Genomic DNA, 24,638 nt, shown 5'->3' with positions numbered 1-24,638 from the left:
AAATTTGACAGAAAATTTGTTATCGACATCAGTTTCATTTGAGCACTTGCAATATCATTCAAGTAAATATATTCTTTGCAAAGCTAACGCGAATTACGAAATCGATCAACAATGAAAACCGTAAGTCATGTCAGCTTCAAACAAGGGTAAAATAAACTTTAAGAAAAATTTGACTTACCGTTTAGATACTGATTACCTTCGCTATTATCGCTGTTGCTACAGCAGCTCCCATTGAAGAAGAAACAATGACAATGGGAGATGTGATACAAATTGTAAGATCTTCACAAGTATTCGAGGCTGATGGATCATACAAATTCAGGTATAAACGAATTCATAAATGCATTGATCAAACACTTGTATTTAACCAAATTTTCTAAATTTTTCTTAAAAAAGTTTCGAAACAGCTGATGGTTCCATTCGCGAAGAGACTGGAACAATTGTCAATCCTGGCAAAGAAGATGCATATGTAGCCAGAGCTGGATTATACAGATTTACGAATCCCAGCGGTGAGGTTGTAGAAGTTCGTTATACTGCTGATACAAAAGGCTACGTTCCTCGTGGAACACATATTCCAACAGTGCCAGATGTTGTTGTTCCAACAGTTCCAGAGGTTGTTGTTCCAACAGTTTCAGAGGTTGTTGTTCCAACAGTTTCAGAGGTTGTTGCTCCAACAGTGCCAGAGGTTGTTGTTCCAACAGTTACAGAGGTTGTTCCTCCAACAGTACCAGATATGGTTTTAAGAGTTCCAGCAATGTAAAAAAAAATCATATCGGAATGACTTACACACCAATTGTATTTTGAATAAATAAGCAAACAACAAGAAGAACCTTCAGTTTTATTGGACAAATTAGTTCTGTAGAGATTGCCTTTGACAGCCAGTGCTGCAACCAGCACCCACGATTTTGTGTATGAAAATTAATGGAAAAAAGATCACTTCAAGAGAACCAGTGCACCCTTTGCACTCATCACACTGTGGTAGGACAACAAGTAACATTCTAAACGATAAAAGAATGTTATTAATCTTTAATCATGTCCGGAGCGATAGCGGAGGACTTGACGCAGTCTAACTCCAAAAAAAGAACGAAGAAATTTTTTTGAGACGCGGCAACTATGTATAGCCGAACATTTCAGTTTTTGCCCTTTACACTATATCCCCACAAAACCTATTCTATCATATTCTCGTTTCAAATACGAGCAAAACGAGCTATCACTCGACTATGTAGGTTTAAAATTGCCGGAGATACATCGTTTTGAAATTTGTCATTTTATACAAAATACACCAAATTGACTTTTTCCAAACAATCAAAATCTTTCAACTTGCTCTGTATGTTTCTATCTATCTATCTATCTGTCTATCTATCGACGGTCGACCTCGGCCAATGAAATTTTGCAGGAGCTTCAGGGTGGGCATAAAAATGAAAATGTGATACGCCATTACCCCAGGAAAAATCAGAATTTTGTTTTATTGGCCTCGAAGTAGTTTCTGAGAGTGGTTTTCTTTTACCAAAAAAATCTGCGTCGCATGTAGCAGATAAATTTTCTTACAGGTCTGTTCCTGAACATCTGCCACTTTGCGACGCAGACTTTTTCGGTAAAATTTTTGTTTATAGTATATTACTTCCGAGGTTCCAAGTTGTTTATTTGATAAGTGGGGTGTTACAGCCCGACCCGAAGGGGAGGGCTGTATTCCCCACTTGTCAAATAAACAACTTGGAACCTCGTAAGTACAATGCTGATTAGGCAATGTAAATGAAAATGAAACATGCCGTCGTAACACGTAAAAATTTTTTTTGGTAAAAATTATTTGGCAGATGATGAGATAAAACTAAGCCAGCTTGTTTGAACTAATTAGATGTAAAATTTAATTTTTGCGTAACGAAGCTGAAAGCGTCAACTCTAGCGATATCATTCATTTTAGAAATTGTACTTCAAAGACTGCGTCACACTTTTCTCGAAGAGATTTTTGTTGGGATTATACTTTATTCTAAAAAACATTTTTGTTTGCATCGTTATCCCGGTTAATATAGTCAAAAACATTCAATAAACTTTGTTCCACATTAGAAACATCATTATCACATCACTTAAATTTTTGCTTAGAAGAAGCCACCGTAACATCCATAACATCCGCCACCATATCCTCCATAGCCGCCACCATAACCTCCATAGCCGCCACCATAACCTCCATAGCCACCGTAACCTCCATAACCTCCTCCGCCATAAAAATCGTCACCGTTATCTACACAATATTCAATTCATAGAGATTACTCCTGTTTTTGACAAAATAATTTCATTTTTACCAAAATATCCAGCTCCGTTGTTATTATAAATATCGATATCAATATCAAATAGTTGCCTGGCTTTTCTCACTGCCTCTATAGGATTTGATGCTTCTACTTGAATAAAGGCTGGAAATTCTGCAGATGCTGGACGGACCTTTGTTACTACAGGCACACTAACTGCCACAGCGCAGAGGCAAGTGAGTACAAACACAGTTTTCATTGTTCGAGAATTCTGCAATGAAATTATTACGTTAATTAGGCTAAGTCTAAGAAATTACTATTTAGTCACACCATACACTATGTGCTTCTTTAAAAAATACAAAATTGGTATATCCTCTGATACCGTCTCTGAATTTGTTCTTAGTCAACGAATTCGTCTCCTACCAGTTAATTGATTCGAAAAGAACTACAAAATTGATATGTAATGTTCTTTTATACAAAATTAATATAGTCAAGCGACGTGGTGTTTTTTTTTTCTCTGTCCCACAAAACTATTTCAATTTTAAACCCCTTCGTAGAAAACGTCATGCGGTAAGGAGGCAAAATAGTCACTGATGTAGATAGACTAATAATGCGAAATCATTAAAAGCTAACAATCGTACAAAAACAAACGTAACACGACCAAGACAAGGTTATAAATTATATTCTTCAATCTTGTCACACATTCATTGTTGACCATCTTCACAAGCGAATTTTATTAATATTCGACTTTGGTGTTTATTTTGCTATAAATTAATGAAAACCTGAAATTTTGGAAAATACGCACCTACTATCGACATAAGAACGTATTTACAACAAGAAGTGCAAATTTTATATGTATGGAAGAATCGAGTAAGTAATTGAAAGAATGAAATATGAGTGCGACGTAATCAATATCGGTATCGGATCACCAAAATTATCTTTTTTCTTCATGGTTTGAAGGAACGAAAATATTTACTACTCCTGACATCAGGGACTATTTTTGAGAAATCGGATTTCTCAAAATTCTAAAATTTTTCAAAAATTTCTCAAATTTTTTAAAGCCTCAAATATGATTGAACAATGTAATTTTATGTGCAGACAGACAAAAAAGTAACCACAGAACTCGTGCAGTCGAAAAAGAGTAAGAAGAAGTAATTAAAGCCTTCGATATTCAGTTTTCAAGTATTTATCAAAACTAGCTGTCTAAATCAGTTCCAAAAACGTTTAATATATTGTCTACATCGTTAGACACGTAACAAAGTTAATTTTCCTAAATTTTATTCAGAAGAATAAGAAAAAATTTTTGTAAAATTTTGAGAAATTTAAAGAAATATTTCTCAAATTTCTCAAAGAATTCTTAAAACTCTCCAAAAATTTCTCAAAAATAGTCCCTGCCTGACATAGTCAATATTAAACTACTGGTCCAAGCGCGTGTGGAAATTCACTGTATCCGCGGTATCCTGGATACCGGGAAGTTTTCAGAAAAATTCTTTAGATACCGGGAAATCGAAAAAATCGGGAAAAATATGTGCCGAAAAATCAAATTTACGATTTTAGATACCGGGAAATTTGACTCGGATACCGGGAAGAAAACAAAATTTCCACACGCGGCTCCAAGGCTCTTTGATTGAACGTATTTCATTTTTCGAATACCTTTCACTAAAATGTTATACACGTGCAATGTCAATGTAAAGTGGATGGTTTTAGACTCCAGAATGGAAAATTTTTTCCCCCATAGTAGGCCATACAAACTTCGGTGATTTTTCGTGACCACTAAAAATTTTTTTAAAAAATCGCGTCCATAGAGAAAAATGTTCCATATACCAACACAATATTTTGTATCGTATGTAATTTCCAAATATCGACAAAAAATTTTTTCCATACAAGTAAGAATCACGCTACTCCAGACCCTTATCTTCTATCACGCTTACGCTTCACAATTGGTTCCAATCCAATTTTGTTCGAATATTTTTCAAGGTTATTATTTAGAGTGTGACAAGAGGTTTAACATTCTTTGCCATTATTGTGAACTCGAGCAAAAATCGACACATTTAGTGCCAAAAGAAGCATTTCTTACTTGGTGGCATAATAGTATTTTTCGTCACAAGTGAAAAAATTCTGCTTTCGTCACGAGTCACGAACTTCGTTTTCTGTGCCGTAAGGATCAAATGAGACGAAAAACAAAACAAAAACATTGCAACAATTTGAGCTTTTCTTAGCAATCACTTTTCGATCGTAGGTGCAGTGACGAAATACGTCGAATTATGATCCTAAGGCACAGAAATAATTTTTGTCTGGTATGCATACCATGGTATGGATCTCTGTTCTAGTACGTCATCATTTTTAGACTTATGGTTTGTCTCCTGCTTTTAATTTAAGAAGTCATTTATAATAAAGCGTAGTTTCATTTATGCTTCATTACAGTACATTATGATCAGTGGTATAGGAAGACTTGGTGTAAAGTGCTTCTAAACTTTTTTATAATCGAAAACAATGCATCACATATTTCTTTATTAGAAAAAATATACAAATTAGAATTAGCTAATTTTTAAAAGAATCCACCATAGCCATAACCAGGATAACCTCCGAAACCTCCTCCATAACCTCCATAGCCATAACCAGGATAACCTCCTCCAAAACCTCCATATCCATAACCAGGATAACCTCCTCCGAATCCTCCATAACCATACCCTGGATATCCACCATAGCCGCCTCCGTAATAGTCAAAGCCATTATCTAAAAGTAAAAAGAGGGAAACGTGTCTCAAAATAAGAAAGTTAAGGGAGTCATTGTAAATGTAGGCTTTCAAGTTTTCAAATTTGGTAGAAATTTTTACTGAATTGAAAACAAAAAGTACAGTCAGTGAAATGTACTGATATGAATTTGCTTCAGCTTTTTCCAGCTGGGTTTCTCATACAAAGAAAAGTGCTCGTACGTCTTTATGAGTTTTACTATTATCACACTCATCTAACTACTTCATCTGTATAAAATCAATTCGGTTTGTACCAGCTAAAAAACAGCTGAAATAAATTCATTGCTAAATTTCACTAACGTCGACTGTAATAACAAAAACAAACCGAAATATCCAAATCCATTGTTATTGTACACATCAATATCTAAGCCAAACAAATGTCTTCGCTTTCTAGCCAATTCCACTGGATCTGATGCTTCCGCTTGAATTCGACCTGGAAGCTGAGCAGATGGATTCTGGTCTTTATAAGCGACAGGTACACATAATGCTACACCGAACAAACAGCTTATAATTATCACAGCTCTCATTTTTTCACTTTTCACTCAACGAAAATATCTCAATTTTCAAATTGGCAAAACTATGCTATTAATATTGTACAGTGCAAGCTATCCTAAAACTATATCCTCGCTCTATTTTGGATGTTTTTTGTTCTGTTAAGATGCCAATCACCGAATAAAATAAGGCAATGTATAAGTGTGCTCTTTTATACAAAAAAAATCTAAGTCGATATTGTCTCCATATACAGCCACAGATCTAAAATTTACTGACAAAAAGTTTAAATAATTTCGGTGTTATATTTGTGATGTTTATGTAAACTAATGGTCGCTTAAGAAAAACCGATGTCTTAACAAATGAGCCTTGTGACTTCATTTATCGTAAATGTGGCATTCTACTGCTACCTACTATTTTTGAATGACGCCGACGCGTCAACTTAAATGCACAAAAGCCGCTAGTGGACTGTACAGAGTTATACAATAAACTTAAACATAGCTAACGCCGACCCGTACGAAACACCTATTCGCATCAGAAGCCTTTAATGTGAAACTCTTCATTTATCTTACTTCATTTTCTTCTCTACTGAAAAGCTATTCGCCCTTTAAAATCACTTACATTTTCCATTCTTTTTCTCGTTATCATTTACAAATAAATTGCCGACAGCCCCGTACGAAGTAAATATTTATAAATTCCCATTTAAACATCTATATTTATCTATACTTCACTATAAATAAACATTTCACAAATGAATATGCTATTAGATAGCTCAATATAGCTATATATAGTTATATATAGATGTCCATATATGGAATGCATGAAACACACCACACACATAGCCAATTACTTATATGTTAACAGAAACTCTCTAGGTACCATTTTTCCCAATATATATCACTTTTACTAAAATCCAATATGGCCGCCGGCAGTCATTTTGTTATGAGACCGGAAATAATACTGACGCTTCATACCTTTCTAATAAAAAAAAAAATATGAATTTCGGTCAAAATTTACTAGAGATATTGATAAAATACTACACGTTCCAAAAAATGTACTTTTGAAACCTGTAACTTAATCGGCAAGTCTGCATTCTTAGCTTATTCCAAAGTGCAGCAATGAAATAGACCGTATAGATCATAGTAATAGTATCGTATTAGAATTCAATTTGTGCGATTTATTTGCGTGTTTCAAATATTTTGTCTCTGTTTCTGTAAATTAACAAAGACATTCACATTTCGCACCTCCAAGTCAATTAAAATTGTAAATTTTCAAGGAACTTCTAATAACAAGAATTTATAAAAATCTTCTTGGATCAATTTTGGTCAATAATTTGTTGAAATAACCGTAGAGGTGTACGGGTCTCAGAAATAATCCAGATGTCCATACAAAATAAACTCTCAGCTTATCCATTAAGGTCTATAAATTCTCGGCAGCTTGTTTAATCTGAACTTTGAATAAAATTTAACAATAAATGCAAAGGAACCCGTATACAGAATAGAATAAAAATACCATGTGACCATCATTGTTTACGAATTTTGCTGATAAACCGGATGGATAAACAATGAGATTTTACCAAAAATATTGTGTTTTTATTAGACATTCCCAAATATAAAATTCATATGAGACAGATGGCTTTGTCCATTGTGGACATTCGTTTTAATTTCGCAGTTTGTAAATATTTGTGATAATTCGCTCTATACGTTCTATACAGGAAAAGGAATTATTCTATTTGAGCTTTGTTATTGTCTAAAAAAAACTTTTGGTGAAGACCAATACCGGTTTAGGGGAACTATTTTCTAAAATTTTCAGCGTATAAGGATATTTACCCACAAAGCTTCTTGGTAAAGAATGAACATATTGCGTTGATTGGTTAGTCTGTTGGACATGAACACACATCATCTAACTATTTTCAATGTAATAGTTTGGTGTCGGTGTTTTTATTGAAAGAAATCAATCTAATCTGTGGATGTTGTTCCGAAAAATAACTGGGCTGAATTAACACCTGAAAACAAAAAGTTGCTAATTAAAGATCTCTCATTCCAAAACCAGTTTAGATGGTTTTTTTAACGTCTATCTGAAATTCACGGATACACAGTGATCTTGAATTTTGTATGAATAAGTTTATTGACTCTAGATTCCAGGTCTGTAATAAAACACAATTTTTAATATTCGACTAAAAATATGTCCTGAGTGTCATCACTTGCATTTTCATAGAAAAGTGAATGGTAAATTTCTGCATTTTATTACTTAGTTTTCACTTTACTGAGTACATGTCTGTCTTCTTTACTTTTGGTCAATAAATTAAATGGCTACATGCGAAGTTTTGCCAGTGATTTGTTTTTATTGTGGGGATTTTTTTTTATTTTTAGCACTTAATTTGTGTGTTTTATTTGATTTGATTTTTGTTTGAATCATGTCGTCTATAATGTCTGTAATGAGAGACACAACAACGTAGTGACAATAATAAAACATTCAAATGCAAAAATGAACGCTTCCATCTATTAGTCATCAATGTCATTTTATTAGAATCTTCAATTTTTCAGTTTTTAAGTTATGTATCACAAAGTATGATCTGTACTCTGTATGGAATTTACAGTGCTTAAGGTCTCCACTCGTCAAAATAGAAATTTGGAAGCACGGACGCAATGTAAAATTACTTCATCCACTTTTTACAACAAAGCGGCCTTAAGTTTTTCGAAAGATTTTACTGCTGACTTGCATAAAGAACTAGGTTTTTTTATGCGAATTTTTATTTTTTTTATAAAATTTCCAAAACTTTATCATTAGAAAGCATAAGAAACTTAAGGTCGTCATACAACTGTTTGTAGTTAATTCTCGGGGCTAAGTTTTTTTTTAAACCTTAACTCTGGGAAAAATGACAATAAATATTTGAATTAAGTTTCTTATGCAAATTAATTGTTAGAATTTTCGTTGAGTTATAGTTTTCTTATCCAAATCTTTTTTTTCTCGAACTTTAAGGTTTTTATGCAAATTATGGCGGCACTAGCTGAGACTATGTTTAAGAGATCGCACGGAGCTTTCTTCGGTATCAGGGAATCTGGCACACAGTGCCAAAATAACGCAATTTTAAACTACGTAAAGTGTGAACTCACACACGCAAGTTTATTGCTGCAAATGCTTTTTAACCATTTCATCGACTTAATGACTCCTTTTACAAAAATTTCGTATCGAAAAATGGTGTGCGAGTTCACCTTTTACGTAGTTGAAAAATGCGTTGTTTTAGCACCGTGTGCCAAATTACCCCACACTCTTCTTCTTTGCTGGTGTAAGAATATTTATTTCAGATTACCAGCAACAATACGTAACAACGAAATACAAAATAAGTACAATATTATGTGATTTTCTTATATTTCCATTATGTTTTCTTAATATGACTCGAATATCTGGAAATGTCCAGTCCATTCCTCTGATGATTCTTGAGCCACTAAAGTCAAATACGTGTTCTGTTCTTACCATCGTAATAAATTGCAGCTCATATAATATTCTCCTTCCTAGTTCTCACTAGGTGACAAGCTCAAATGATTATATTTTTGATGGGGGAATGTAGAACTAGTAGAAAACTCGCAAAAGAAGCTCAAAAATATTCAAATTTTTCAAAGTCTATTTTAATTAATAAAATAAGATTTGATAGCAAACACGGGTTTTATTTGCAATAAAAATTAATGTTCTTCTCGAAATACCGTTGATAAAAACCGGAATATCTAAAATCAACTTTTGATATGTGCTATCACAAAGGTTAACTTTCGCTACGTTTGGAAGATGTTTCAGTAGTAGCTCTCTATAAAAGAGAATTATCTCAAATCTAGGACCATTTGATGGTGGTTCGTTGAAAAGAACAGTGAAAAGGTATATTGTTTGACAAAGTTTTAAGCAAATGAGCTCAATGAATTAATTGCCATTTTAGAAAATGAAGGTGATCCTAATATGCTTCGCCTTAATGGCAACCTGTACGTGTGATTTAAAATCTGCTATTTCGAGAGATACAGATATAGAGCACATAATCGCTGATCAAATTGAAAGTGTAAGAAAAGCTCGTCAAGTTTCTGGTACGTTGTGACATTTTTTTGTGGTGTATTTACGTTATTCATGCTGAAAGAATGTTAAATGTTTGTTGCAGGCGGATTTTTCCCTGCCCAGCAATACAATCCATACCAACAACAACCATATAACCAATATCAGCAGAATCCATATCAACAGAATCCCTATCAACAGAACCCATATCAACAGAACCCATATCAACAGAATCCATATCAGCAGAATCCATATCAACAGAATCCATATCAACAGAACCCGTATCAACAGAATCCTCTTGGTCAAGGTGACCACCATCATCATGATGATCATCACGACCACCATCATCATCGTGATGACCATCATGGACATCGTCATCATGACGATCATCATCATGGCTGATGATTATAATCACCATTTAAAAAAAAGTTGACTTACCATCGTGACAATATTAGGATTTCTCGCCAAATACTATTGCTATCACAATTTTGCAGTATGAAATTAAATGACAATTTGTTTTTCGAAACTGTGAGTCTTTTATACTTCTTATAATAAACATTCGTAATGGTCGCGGTATGGCTTAGTTGTACGCAATAATGACCGTCATGGACGACTCATACCGTTTAGCGAACTGGTGCAAATGTTTAAAGTCAACAAAAAGCGTAGTAGAAAAACCCCGAGAGAGATCATAAACACTAATTAATATGCGATACACTTCTACAATATAAAAGTAAGAAAATTCTTTCTAGTCAGAAAAGTTGTTATTTAGTCGAGAAAAAACACAGCCAGTGTCAGTAGGGAATACTTTGTAGCAAAATATCAAAGGTAATAGCTTAAATTGAGTATTCTACATACAGTGCTTTGGTGGTGATTTTAATTTTTTTTTTCGGTTATTATGGGCCGAAGAGTGAACACTGCAATTCAGTAAAAAAAAGAAATGTTTGTGATTATCAAAGAGAAATAAAAAATTTCAAAAGGCTTGTTTTCATTATGGTGTGAACGATATGCTTACAATTTCGTGCTGTAACATGCTTTTGCCACGACCTTTGAGCAAAAAGTAACGAACCTATAAAAAAAGCTTTCAGCTCTCGGTTCATTGAAAATTATTATCATACAGGCTACACAAGCTGAAAGGAATATTAGAAATTTGATGGAAACGTTTAAAGTGAAGCAATATTTTGTATATTGAAAACCTAAAGCATGTGGCTACAGTAAATTTTCAAATTTTTATTAACTCTGTTTTACTGCTTAATAGCTATGTTTCTAATTGTTTTAAACAATGTTCATTGTGTTATGTACGTACGAACTGAGTAATATTCTCAAAGGTGGATTATGCTAACAATCCGCAAAAGGTTCTAATTGATGTTCTATGTATAAGTCGCAGTATTGTGTCAATTTTCATTTAAGTAAAGCGTCAGTTCAATTGATTATTGTTTCCACGCTTACATTTAGTTTCACGTAACATTTCAATCAAAGCAGAGATAAATTTCCAATTATAATCGCTAAACCGAACTGGTGTGTATACGTTATTTTGCACCAGCTGGTCCCACTTGGAATTGTATGTGACCAGCTGGTGCAAAATAACGTATGTGGTGCAAAATAACGTATGCACACCAGGTCGGTTTAGCGATTGTATTTTTAAAAAAATTTCAGAAATTCAATAAACTACGAGAATAAAAGACATGAAAGCCGTTCTGGTGATATTCGTTTGCATAGTTGCAATTAGCAATGCAATCCCATTAAGTGATTCCAGCAAGGAGACGTTAACATCCAACTTTGATTCAAATGGACCGCAACCAGTTGATGACATTATTGCGATTACGGATGATGATGAAGTGACTCCATCGAAACGAGTTGCTAGACATTATGGTGGTGTTAGCGTAGGAATTGGAGTACCAGTTGTAGTCGGTAAGTTATCCATTTTGGTTACAAAAACTAAAATTTGAAAGAATCTTTTGACCATAAATAAACTACTTGGTAGTGAGTTAACCTTTTTCGGTAACAGTTTATTGTTCAATTTACGTCTATTCAAATTCTAGTGAAAAACATTAATTCCATGTATCATTGCTACTGTCAATTTATCGGTAAATTGATATTTGATATTAACAGAAACAATCGAAGTGCCAATTAAGAGGTGCAATATTTCGACTAAAAACAATGAATTGTAGCTTTTCTGAATATAGTTTCTTTAATGAATTTAAAGTAAGTGACGTCAAATATGTGTTCAAGAGCGCAAACATATTTTACATCCACGTTTTTCTCAAATTTCTAAAAGTTTTTAAAATTTCTAAAAAAAATTGAGTTTCTCCAAAGTAACCTTCTCGTGACCCTTCAGAAATTAAACTAACATTTTCAGTAACTTTAAGAAATCCTTACAAATTTTAGAAAAAAATATTTGCACAATACGTGCACAAGTGTATCAACTCTGGACACTTTCGATGGTATTTAATTTTAAATGTTTCCCGTTAGGATATGGTGGATATGGCGGTTATGGTGGATATGGTGGATATGGCGGCTATGGTGGATATGGAGGCTATGGTGGATATGGCGGCTATCGTAGATATGGTGGCTACGGAGGATATGGTTACCCATATTATGGCCATCATCACCACCACCATCACGGTTGGTAAAAATAAATTGGCCCAAATTTTCATACTGTAAAAAAGTGCAATTTTAATAAAAACGACTGTTTTGCTACAAGCAAAAGTTATATCGTTGTTTGATTTCTTCAGTACAGTCATGAACACCTAAAAGTGCTACCGTGTTATGAATCTCTATTTTAGTCCACTTTGTTCACAAATTCATATCTTTAGTTTCATATGGATGTGTGGAACAAAGTGAACTAAAATGAGGGATTGATAACCGTGCGGCACTTTAGGTGATCATGACTGTAATGCTTATATGAATTATTGTATTTAATGGAGCAAATGTAATTTGAAAAGCGTGAGTATTGACAAAGATACCATCATCATAAAATGGACGTAAATATGTCTTTCAATAAGTGTCCAAGTAAAAACACTTAGCACAGGCTAGGTTGGTATACTCTTTTATATCTTACTCGAATGAAGTATACATCACGATAGCCCTCAATTTTCAATTGTTTTTAGACCGTTTCATCAAAGATCATTATCAAATGCAAATAAATAAGTCTATTAAAATACAAATTACAATGCAATGATATTGGTACATGAACGTATATTAGTTCTTGAAGCAAACTGCACCGTACCTACAATGCATTTTCGTCCATGAAGTATGGCTTTGCAGTCGCTGTGTAAATCTATATGTGTTATAACTGCATACCGAAATTGATGCATTTTGATATAATTCCTAAGTGGAAATTCACACAATATACAAAGAATCATCGTCTCCGAGATTGAGTCAAATCTATATACAGATTTCAACGAGTACAAATATTGCATTGCTTTCACTCTCGTACTAAAATTGAATGCCAGAAGGCCAATTCGACCTTTATTACACAATTTATGAAATGAGTCTTGCTCGCTATGATCACTTTTGGTTAAAATACGATTATGATGTTTTAGAAATGTTATAGCATCAAAGTTATCTGATCATTTTACGGGCAAATTGGTGGCGATCCCATAGCATAAATATTGAATAATATTTTCAGCTGTTTGTGAATGAAGTAGCAGAGCTGCTGAGGAAAACGTGTATAGACAGAAAATATATTTAGCTTGGTTTTCGTTGGGTGGTAAATCACGGAACTGAAGAACACTAAATGACACAAAACTGCAGAGCTTACACAGGTTACTAAAAATGTGCAAAATATTATTTTGAAAAAATTTACATGCCAAGTTCACATATTCACGTTACAGCACGTATTTTTTCACCTGAGCACCCAGCCCAAGTAAAAACAGTAATAACATTAATCTAACAGTTTGTGATGGAAATGAGCTGCGGAAAGGTTGTGTGCATTACTTGTCTACTAACGGTAAAATGTATTCGAGTAGGTGTAGGTATACGTATGGCGATTAATGTTGTCAGTTTAATCGCTTTAACCAAATTACTAATTAATTTCCAATTAAAGGGCATAATGAGTAATTATGCAATTTTCTTTTTAATTTTTTAATTTTGGGAACATGTTACATCATACCACAAATCACAAAAATGCAATAATCGATTACAGTTAGACAATTATTGTAAGCTGATTCGTCGAATATAAAAGGGTTACGTAAAGTAAACCTTATCAGTTCAAGTTTGACTTCGAAAAGAAGAGTTAATCTATTTTGCGAAAATGTTGTTAAAAACTATCAATATTGTCTTGGTGCTAAGTTGTATTACGATAATCGACGCTATTTCCATTGATCAATTCATGCGTTTGACTCAAGGCAATGCAAATGAAAACGAATTGAGTGAGCTCAGTGCAGTGTTCCAAGGAAACCGAGGCGATATTGAAGAACGTCAGGCAGAAACTCCAGCTGCAACACCAGCAGCAACACCAGCAGCAACACCAGCAGCAACACCAGCAGCGACGCCAGCGGCAACACCAGCAGCTTCAACAAGTCTTTCACCATTAATTTCTGGTATACTCAGTGCATTTGGAACAGTCTTCTCACCCTTTCTCGGTCCATTCAAGCCTATTGCTGATGCTACAGGGCCGCTATTGAACAGCGCATTTACTGGAATTCTCACAAATGCTTTAAGTGGATTGGTTGGTGTGTTGAGATCGAACGACCTGCCAAACAGTGGCTACGATACGTATTTAGTAAATGTACCGAATCAAGGATCCTACATTATTTTGGCTAAATCATCAGAAAAAGGAAATGGTGATGCATTACCGGCACCAGTTGAAAATCCATCGCAAGTTGTTCGTGCGCCGTCACTTACCGACTTGGTGAGCAATGCTATACGGAATAGTCAGTTAAGTCAAATTGGTACAAAGACACCGCTTGCCGCAGCAGCAGTCGGTACTGGTATTGTAAAAAAGAAACCGCTACTCATTCCTCTTAGTTTATTAGCTGCTTTGGCAGGAGCGACTCTACCGAAAAACCTTAAAGCATACAACGACTACGAACTTATTCTTGATGAAAACTAGTCATGTAGACAACGACAAAAAGAAATTTAATTTATTAAATAAAAAATGCCTCATAAATTTCGATTTTTTTGTAATTACTCTTCAACGGTGAACAAGTTCTCCTCCTAACTTAGAAGAAAAATTACACATAATGCACAGGAAAATGTGATTCTTGAAAGTAAGATGGTACATTGGAATAAATGTAGACCACCGAGACATCAAATAAAGCCTAATTTGATCAAACAACGAAAACTAAGAGATAAGGCCTATACTCAATGTACTCAACACCCGCTTACAGATTCGTAGGATCAAAAGCAAGCATTAAAAAAAAATCTTTACTTATTGTTATGTAAGTACTTTTTACTTCCCCAGAGTTTTGAAATTGTTTTTACTAAGTGTATTAACCAATCACTTGTCGTCTTAACGGCCTAGACAACTTTTAAAGGTAGCCGTGTGATAGTTATGTATGTTGCTTTCTTACCAATCTAAGCTCACCGTTATTATAGACACAAACCGCTCGTTCATCAAGAATACACTGTTACGATATAAAGTCAACATAAAACTTAAATTCTATGCTCCATCTATTGACAATCAATGGAACCGATTCACAAAAACAATGTAAGAGTAAAAGGGATAGAGATGGAAAGGTAACGTCAAAATCCTCACCTAAGTATATTTCAGTAGGGTAATGATATGGTGTCGGTGATGGTTGTTCTGTTGTGACAAGGACATTTTTCAGTGAGAAAAATCTAAAATAAAGTGCTAAATAATGTGTTTCTAAGAGGTAATGAATGAGATATAGTAATAATTAGTCCCCATGATCCGTTTATCACAAACAAACGAATAATTAAGTCGATTAAAATGAGTGGTGTATGTTGTATGTTATGGAAATTGATTTTTCCAAACCACTGTGTGAAATCGAATGATATTATTATGTACTTAATGGAGTCGCAATGCAACGGTTAAGGTTTTGCTTAAGAGTTGTAGAAGTTGATGCAGACAAATTGTTTTCATTTGCGATGAACTAAATGTAAGATTAACTTCAAATTGTTTATTTACGCGTTGGATAGGACATTAGAAATACTGTATGTATGTATATACGATGACTTGGTATAATGACATTAAGTGGTCTTCGCGCATAAACACAATATAAATGTAATAATGCAGTAAGAGCTCCACTATGGTATTTATAAGTGCTGTAGTGAATAAATAAGTCGTCAAACTGATTGATTCGTTATATCTTGCTTTTATTTATATTTTTTGTTTGTTTACCTTCAACCTTTACCATCCACTTCGTTATGAGCTATTAGAATTTGCCATTCAGAATTCCAATATAGCAATGACAAACCCCATCCAAGATTTCGTACGTGACTGGTATCAATACTTTCAGTACGTATGGCAATAAGAGCACACATCGGAAAATTGTTGCGGAAAATTGTGTTTGCATATATCTGCAAAATATGGTATCGGGTCAAAGAAGATAATCGTTTCTCTCGAGCAAAAACATCTTGGATAAAGAGGTGGAGTGTTTTTCTTCATGTTTTCATGAAATTTTCGCGTTGACCTTCGGTTCAATAGGTCAACATTTTCTAATGAAGAATAGACCGTGGCATGTAAATTGAAAGATGGAGTGTTTCGCGCCAGCTGAATCTATCAGCTGGTTCACAAACACACTCATGAATATTAAACGATCGAAGCTCAAGTTAACCAGGGCCTTTACTACACTGATACGTGTTATGTGCGCACATAGCTGACGTCAACATAGCAAAGACACGGTGTACCTTGTCTTTGAAGTGTTTACTATAGAAAGTGTCCTAATATGATAATTATACACATGTAAACATATAGGATTGTACAGTGGAATATAACTGCTTTTGGTTGATTGGTTTTGATTGGTTGTGCCAATTACTTTTGAGAAATTAGGAGATAAATCTTTAAATAGCTGTGAACGGGATGTTACTCGTAAATATTTCTTGTATTTAAACGGCTGGTACGAAAGTGGAAATCAAAATCTTTGGTTTAAGTCTTGTGATTCCTCAGTTACACTGACTTCAGTAAATGCAAAAAATATCATTCCATAACAAACGTGGTTATTACTTCAATATTTTTCCATTCATTGTAAACCTCTAAAACTAATTAAAATAACGCATGCCGAATAATCGACAGAACCAATTGAATGAATGAGTATGTAAGGATTGTATAGTACAAGCTAGAACCAAAAACACTTGTTGAATTTCCGTTATATTTTTGGTCTAAATATTCGACGACCGTAATTCATCGACTTTATTACAAACCAAATAGTTTTTGTTTATCGAAGCAGTTAAAAAACAACAAACTCAACATTTTCAGAAGAGTTCTTATGTATACCAAATAGTATATATACTGCAATATAACGCCTTCAGTTTGATATTACTGCGATAAGTCATGGTTATATTTATATATATACTACACATAGTAAAACAATCATAATGAATGCATGTTGACATAACGTAATGCGATATTTTGGCTTATATGATGATATCAAAGAAACACTCTGACAGTCGATGATGTAGTATTATGTTCAGTTGAAACAAGTAGATAAAGAATTTAAAAAAAACGCAAGCAGTTCGTAAAAAAAAACTCTAAAACTATTCATCAATGTTCAATTTTTTGTGTCTCAGATGTACAACTAAATATAAATATGGCGGCTGCAACATTAATTCTGACGCAGATCGAATAAATTCGTTATTATATAAAATTTATGGTCCCATTTTCACATTTTAACGATTTACATAAAATGATATAAATTTCAATAAAAGTTGCCAATTCAATCAATGTATTACCGAATCCGTGGTAGTGATATCCATAAAGTTTTCATTTTTCGACACTCAATTTGCAGTTTATTATGCCATAATCGAGTAAATACAATCCTTAAATTTCCGCATAACATGAACTCAACAAAAATATAATCCTTAGTCTATAATATACAACATCACGCAAAGAAATAAAATTCGTCTCTTTATGAAAATCATTATCACTTTCCATTTTTCTCAATGTTAATAATGTGTAGACCGTTCGCTACCGGCCTCTATAAATAAAAGAAAATGTATCGGCATCACATTTATAGTCGTTCAACGATGCGAATATTAAGAGTGATCACTCAGTAGAGTTCGGTACGCCACATAACGAGAGTCATGTTTCTTCTGGACGTATTGTGCATAATTAGCACATTACGTACCTAATTAATTTCAGATTATATTTCCCATATTGAATGCATTGTTTAGTGTGAAGAAATATTGAGTAATATTTTGAGCAATTTGTGTACAGAGGCAAGTGAGTGATAATCGATTGGCTAATTAAGCACAATTTTATCGGCTCGAGGTGATGAAAATAAATAAACAAATTACACCTTACAGGAACTTCTAAAAATGTGAAATTAATTTTGTGTTCATTTAATTTCAATTTTAGTGCTATTGCTATTGTATGATGACCGCTGTCGTAATGAATTCAGAAGCGAATTGGGATCCAAGTAAGTAATTGCGTATGATTTGTAGATTGCAGGTAAATATTTTTTGTTTTGAAAAACCGTACGAAAGTATTTTCATTTCATTAACTCCAAGAGAGCGCTCAGTCAATACCTTCATTTACACAAAATGTGTGCTGAGTTCCGAGCGATCACTATACATAAGCAGTAAATGCTATTTCTATTATATTCTAAAATTAGATTTTCTTATTTTACGAAAATTTGTCGCTTTCGTTGTTTTCTTATATTTCGGTTCGTGGTTAGTGGGAAAAAGTAAACAGAAATTATGAAATCCAATGTCGTTTGTTGGAGAAGTAGTAAAACGAAGTGATTTACAACTGCACTGTGACCGTCATTTAGTTCTTATGAAATAAATGTTTTTTAAGCCACAAAGCCATGAGACACTTAAATTCAATTAGGGAACTATGTATAACGTCCTAGATTATCTAAAAATAATAGATCTGAAACAGATTTCAAGCATCGTTGCTCGTTACCTTTGTGTCTTTTGTGGTATTAACTTGTGCCTTTTAAGTACTTTTACATGCATTGCATTTACATTGCATTTACATGCATTGACTACTTTTAAGTTTCACTGCATACTGGACCAATATTAGCAGAAAGTTTTTGTTCCAAAGTCTTCAGTGTTCGCATCATTGAGCCAAACTATACACTACCTAGATGGTTAGAATACGAAGGTTGTTTTTAACTTCAACTCCAATTAAATTATAGGTAGTATACGGTTACGGTAGTGCTCCTTCATGACATCTTATATGGCCGTTTAAGAATTTCTCACAAGATTCTCTCGTCCTTGCTTCATAAAAATTTCATCGCAGACGGACAACCTTATGTGTACCTCTACCTTTGTGGAAAACCACACTGAACTGGAGAAATAAAAGACCTTCTTAGTTCATAAATTTTGTTCAGGAAAGGGCTATCAATTTTCTGCTATAGTTTGCTTCAGCTGGTTCACTCATCCAAACAAAACTGCGAAGCTTGAGTGTTTATACGCGCGTGGAATAAAAGTGCATAGCCAGTTTTGTTTGTATGATTGAATCAGCTGAAGCAAATTTCGGCTCAATTTCGATTGCCCTTTCCTGTAAATTAAAATTCCAATTTGGCTGTGTTATTGGAAATTATACTCACAGAAGTTCTCTAGAACCAAACAGCTAAGCGCTAAGGCTTTCTTGCTTTCTAAAAGAAAATGTTCATCAAAACTCCGGTTTTTGTTTTCCAAATCTTTTTATCTCACGAATCTATTGCCTTTCTTTGCAAATAATTTATTTTGGTTTATTTTAGAAACGAAATCGAAAGCATTATCCTCAACGAGTAAAAACAGGATATCACATTGACATATTTTTCCAATACATTTTCATTTTTTAAATTTACTTGTTTGTCCTTGACTCTACCCCATCTTATGTACAATTCATATCCGCACATTCATATATATACGTACAATACGATCATTGGTGATTGGCATTTTTATGTTGGTTGAAACGTATTTGTTGTAGCAGGTTGTATATATACCACGATGACATCGTCGGTTCAGCATATACCAATCATTTATAATAAGAACGTAGGTTGTTATCTCTTCTGTATCAAGGGAAATGTTTCAATTTATTTTTTGCAGGCGAAACAAATTCTATATTTTATGATATGGTGGTGACAAAAAATCAGCCTTATTTAATTTAGCATTTATGAGTTTGTTATTCGTCGATATTTAGTGGAATAATTTCATTTGGATTTAAAATACGCAACACTGTTCCTCATAAGCGTGAAAACCCAACTTGGAAAATGTTCTATTCACCCATCATACAAGAAAAATTGCAGATAATAAGATATGATTTGTAAGACCGATTAGAAGAAGTTTAACAGGGCAGCGGGATATGCCTGAGAGCATATTTATTGGCACATAACAAGAAACTTTTCTAAAACAATATGGGTCCAGGTAGCACTCGACCTTCGTTTTTCATTGAACCCAGAGTTTGTAGGCAATCGCTTTAGCGACAACGGTATCCGGAAATGCTTTGGACTTTTTTAGGGCCTGTTTTACGACCACTACCTATGAAGACGATGAAGAGTCGATTTTCCAAAAAAAAATCCTGTGCGTGTTACAGTGAACGACATCTCAAATGTCTCACTGTCATTTTTTTCAGAGAATGTCATTGTGAATTTGCAATGACACAATAAAATTCTCAGAAAAATTTGACAGTGAGACATTTGAGATGTCGTTCACTGTACATGCAAACAAAATCTCTTTTTTGAGGGGCTGTAAAATTCCCACAACATTTTTTTCAAATTACATTTAATATAAAACTAAATTGAGAAATTACTCGTAAAATGTACTGGAAATACATTAACAAAAAATTAAATATTTTCAGCTCTATCAAAACTCGTAAATTCACTCAAAGAAACTGAAAGTTTGTCGAGTGAACAAGAGTTGGATTTCTTACAAAGTTTACTTGAGTCGAAAGAGCTTAACGCGTTGGTAAATGTGCACAGTAAAGTTGCGAAAGTAGGAAAAGATGACAGACTAGCACCACTTATGTCAAGTTCATTACAGGTTTGTAAAAATTGTATTTTACATGCATTGCATTCACTTCATACACATAACGTAACTGTTCTGAAGATGAGATTTTCCTATTTGTATTTTTTTAATTGTTGTTTTTTTCTTTGACAACGAATGGTTTTTCTAGGTCGCATTAGAAGTGTTGGAACAAGTGTCACAAAGATGTCATATATCGGCTGTATCCAAGGAAATTTTCACGTTACTACAAAAGCCACATTTGCAGGTAATTCGGAAATGAAAAGAAAGTTCGTCGGTTATCCAATTCAGTTCCATTGAATACATTTCGCATTCATTCGAGTACCTATTTTCATATCTGATATGGCAACGTCAGAACCACTATATAATCAAAAAGCCAATAACCGTAATTATGGGCATGTTTCAGAGTTTACTTTGTGCTCATGACGCTATTGCACAGAAGGATTTCTATCCACATTTACCTGAAATACCAATTGAGGTCGACGAAGACGAGGAAACGATAAAAATTGTTCAACTAGTTAAGAGTAATGAACCATTGGTACGTATTTCTTTTTTGGTTAAACATTTTAGCAATACAGTTAGCCAAGGTGAGGGGGTAGATATTCAATTCATTTTTGGTTTTTCATTTTGAATTGTTTACCCCCTTCGAACAAAATTATATAATTGAGAATAGCGATTAAGTGCTTCCGTAACAATTGATCATTGATAATTTAAAAAACCTAAAAAAATCAAATTAAAATTCGTTTAATAATTTGTTTGCTGCTTAAGACGGGAGTACAAAGTACGGAACCGATTGTTGTAAGTAGCTTTTTGTGTTGTCTTTGCACACAAAATAAAATTGCAACATAAATTTCGTGAAAAGCATTTTGCATCATGTCTACTGTCTACCAGCTACTCCTCTTCTCAAATCTGAATGTTTACACCTCCCCCACTTTATTTTAGCATTTATAATTTACTGTTTTAATGGATTGCTCGACTGCATTGTAGCGGATAAGTCAACTTATTAGTTGTAAAGACATCTCCTTGCACAAGATGCTGACCAATTTCCAATTTTTAAGTCGACTTATCAGCTAGTTATTGCTGCAATTCTTCCACTAAGATGTTGGCTCGTTGTATAGACTCGTCTTTTGTGAATATTTGAATCATGTTGTTGATACAAATATTGTACATCCACTACAGGGACATGTATACCATCAACCTAATAATTTTTCCTAATTATTTCTTTACAGGGTGCTACAATTAAAACCGACGAACAAACTGGAAAAATAATCATAGCTAGAATTATGCACGGCGGTGCTGCTGATCGTAGTGGTTTAATTCATGTGGGTGACGAAGTCATTGAAGTCAATGGCATTAATGTTGAAGGAAAAACTCCAAACGATGTTCTTGCAATATTGGTGAGTTTGCATCCTACGTCCATTTTTACAAAAAAGAAATTGGTTTGATTCAATCCTCTCCATCATCAGCAAAATTCGGAAGGAACGATATTTTTCAAATTAGTTCCGAATGACGATGGCAAAAATGGACAACGGGAGAGCAAAGTTCGTGTGAGAGCCCATTTCGACTATCATCCAGAGAATGACCCTTATATACCGTAAGAGTTCCATTTTCCATTGAAACCACATACTGAAGGCGATTATGATTTTTCTTTTAGTTGCAAAGAGGCAGGATTGGGATTTTTGAGAGGGGAAATTTTACACATTGTGTCACAGGTAAATTGGAATGACTCGAAGAGTTTTCAGTTGTGGTAATTGGATTAACATTTAAGGATGACGCATATTGGTGGCAAGCAAGAAAAGAAGTGGAAAGAACTGGCAGAGCAGGACTTATACCGAGTAGACCTCTTCAGGAACGAAGAATAATACACGAACGGACACAAAAAGACACAAATGGCGATTCGAAAAGTAAGAAAATTTTCACCAAAAATGTCATTTTGATTGTTCATTTCTAACAATTTGTTTCCTTATCTAACACCTGCATTGCATCACAACCATCCAACCATCTATCATTATACAATTGGCATCATTTTTATGAACTCGATCAATATTTAAAACTCTGATCGGCACTAACCGCCATAATTCGAAAAATAATCACTTTGTAGAAGGTTCATGTGCATCAATTTGTTCAACGCCACCCAGTTCCCCAAATCCAAATAACATGTGCCACGGCATTAAAACGAAAAAAATTATGTACGATCTAGATGAGAACGACGACTTTGATAGGGAAATGATAGCCACGTACGAAGACGTATGTAAATTGTATCCGCGACCAGGAGTATTTAGACCGCTAGTATTAATCGGTGCACCGGGTGTAGGGCGAAATGAACTTAAGCGAAGGCTAGCCGCTATGGACCCGGAGAAATATCGCAGTCCTGTGCCATGTAAGATTCTTTCGATTTATTTAAATTGCGCAAAGTCTTTATGGAACGCTCTTTTTCCCAGACACGACACGGCCGATAAGACATGGTGAAGTTGCTGGTCGTGAATATATATTTATATCGCGGGAAAAGGTAGAAGCAGACATTGCAGCCGGTAAATTCATTGAATTCGGAGAGTATAAAGGTCATCTGTATGGTACATCGGGTGAAAGTGTCAAATCGATAATCAATGCTGGTTGTGTGTGCATATTAAGTCCTCATTATCAAGCTATTAAAGCACTTCGGACACCACAGTTGAAGCCGTACATAATTCATATTAAACCACCGACATTTGAAAAACTTAAGGAAACACGAACTGCATTGAGGGCAAGATCTACGTTCGACGAAACGAATTCGAGAGGTTTCACTGTAAGTACTTTTCAGTGTTGTAATGACATGAGCAGTTAACAGAAGGAGACTTTGAGTGACGCCTCACTGTGGTTCAATCGAGTGAAACTGAGAAATTTTTTTATCCTAAAATATCCTCAGATTCAACCGAACTGAACTAAGAAGCTCGGTAAGAAACTCAACAAACATTTCACTAGCCCGGCTGAGAATGTTTGTTAGTTTTTTTAAGTCAGTCCGACTGGCACCTTCAGGTTCCACTGAAAAGCCTAATTGAACGACAGTGATTTTCACATTAGTTCGATCATTTAATGAAATATATTTTCCTCTCGACTAGGACGAAGAACTAATGGATATGGTTAAATCTGCAGAACGCATCGACTACTTATATGGTCACTTTTTCGACGAAGAAATAATTAATTCTGATTTGGCTACCGCATTTGAACAGTTAGTTTTGTGTGCCGAACGAGCGGAGACGGAACCGCTATGGGCCCCATCCAGTTGGGTGCAATAAATTGAAAGCAACGGTAAGAGACGTTGTTAAGCTCTTCATCAAGACTATATGGCACGACTGTTACAATTTCCGAAAATTTCTTACGTACTCGGGTTGTTGATCTTTAACCGGAATGAACGACCCCACATATACCAGTGTTACATTTTTAATTCATAATTTTCGAGATATATTTTTCGTACCTTAAAAAAAATTCGACTTTGAGAAAAGAAAAACTAAAAACAACAAAAAAAACATAAACTTTTGATATAATTAGCGAGCTTTAAAAGAACATAGTACCCTTTCTTATGAATGTGTATAAAGAACAAACAAAAAACCAAAAATTTAAATTTTAAATATTTTTTGTAATGAAACGATGAAAATATCGATTCCCCCTCCTTATATTCATGTAATCCACAAAATGTGAACCAGCCACTTGAATGTTGTCTAATACGTTTGCAATAATTTAAATTTTGTGAATTTTTGTATTGTAAATATGTTACGAATATGCTTGTCACATTGTGACAGTACCTCTTTTATCATGGATTGTGATGAGATGAAAGTAGAAACAGATCTTGTCATATTACGACCTAATTATCTTATCGCCTATAGATCTGACGTTTTCTTCTCAAACGTTTGCTATTGCATTTGGTTATTAATGAATCAGTAAAATTTTGAACAAAATAAACGCTAAACTGCTACACTATTCGATACTCAGCTTCGTTAGGCTGATTCTTTGGCTGAATTTTATATTATGAGTCAGAGCAAAGATAATGAAAATTCTAATTATAAAAA

At 34.2% G+C, this 24,638-nt stretch overlaps 4 protein-coding genes across 13 annotated transcripts; 3 read left to right on the top strand and 1 right to left on the bottom strand.

Moving 5' to 3' along the window:
* Positions 1-820, top strand: LOC119081491 (larval cuticle protein 65Ag1-like). Its single transcript, XM_037190493.1, has 3 exons — positions 1-120; positions 186-319; positions 394-820. Exons 1-3 carry the CDS (start codon positions 112-114, stop codon positions 755-757), a joined length of 507 nt encoding a protein of 168 aa, XP_037046388.1. The 5' UTR covers positions 1-111; the 3' UTR covers positions 758-820.
* Positions 821-1,947: 1,127 nt separating this feature from the next.
* Positions 1,948-5,780, bottom strand: LOC119081494 (glycine-rich cell wall structural protein-like). Its single transcript, XM_037190497.1, has 3 exons — positions 5,318-5,780; positions 4,815-4,976; positions 1,948-2,206 (listed from the first exon to the last, which is right to left on the bottom strand). The coding sequence occupies exons 1-3, from the start codon at positions 5,517-5,519 to the stop codon at positions 2,094-2,096; spliced, it is 477 nt and encodes a 158-aa protein (XP_037046392.1). The 5' UTR covers positions 5,520-5,780; the 3' UTR covers positions 1,948-2,093.
* A 3,463-nt stretch (positions 5,781-9,243) lies between these two features.
* LOC119081497 (glycine-rich RNA-binding, abscisic acid-inducible protein-like) lies at positions 9,244-12,219 on the top strand. 5 transcript variants are annotated; one of them, XR_005088490.1, is made up of 5 exons: positions 9,244-9,351; positions 9,410-9,551; positions 9,623-10,341; positions 11,170-11,424; positions 11,986-12,219. XR_005088490.1 is itself a non-coding variant. In XM_037190503.1 (3 exons), exons 2-3 carry the CDS (start codon positions 11,199-11,201, stop codon positions 12,144-12,146), a joined length of 387 nt encoding a protein of 128 aa, XP_037046398.1. In that variant the 5' UTR covers positions 10,214-10,341; positions 11,170-11,198; the 3' UTR covers positions 12,147-12,219. The 5 variants fall into 5 exon arrangements, 3 of the variants coding, with proteins under 3 accessions (XP_037046398.1, XP_037046396.1, XP_037046397.1); XR_005088489.1 differs by lacking the exon at positions 9,244-9,351 and having other exon boundaries at positions 9,358-9,551; XM_037190503.1 differs by lacking the exons at positions 9,244-9,351; positions 9,410-9,551 and having other exon boundaries at positions 10,214-10,341.
* A 3,001-nt stretch (positions 12,220-15,220) lies between these two features.
* On the top strand, positions 15,221-24,181 carry LOC119081424 (MAGUK p55 subfamily member 7). Of its 6 annotated transcripts, none has more exons than XM_037190342.1 (13): positions 15,221-15,332; positions 17,996-18,056; positions 20,429-20,610; positions 20,744-20,839; positions 20,999-21,130; positions 21,361-21,390; positions 21,822-21,989; positions 22,059-22,186; positions 22,247-22,304; positions 22,361-22,496; positions 22,793-22,972; positions 23,034-23,377; positions 23,691-24,181. In XM_037190342.1, the coding sequence occupies exons 2-13, from the start codon at positions 18,011-18,013 to the stop codon at positions 23,865-23,867; spliced, it is 1,677 nt and encodes a 558-aa protein (XP_037046237.1). In that variant the 5' UTR covers positions 15,221-15,332; positions 17,996-18,010; the 3' UTR covers positions 23,868-24,181. The 6 variants fall into 6 exon arrangements, with proteins under 6 accessions (XP_037046237.1, XP_037046233.1, XP_037046238.1 ...); XM_037190338.1 differs by having other exon boundaries at positions 22,694-22,972; XM_037190340.1 differs by lacking the exon at positions 15,221-15,332 and adding an exon at positions 17,683-17,860 and having other exon boundaries at positions 22,694-22,972.
* Positions 24,182-24,638: the final 457 nt, after the last annotated feature.

The sequence above is a fragment of the Bradysia coprophila genome, unplaced genomic scaffold (assembly GCF_014529535.1).
Source record: "Bradysia coprophila strain Holo2 unplaced genomic scaffold, BU_Bcop_v1 contig_358, whole genome shotgun sequence".
In the NCBI taxonomy this organism is placed as follows: Eukaryota; Metazoa; Arthropoda; class Insecta; order Diptera; family Sciaridae; genus Bradysia; species Bradysia coprophila.
Note: the sequence above shows the minus strand (reverse complement) of the source record. Positions and strands in the feature narration are given on the sequence as shown.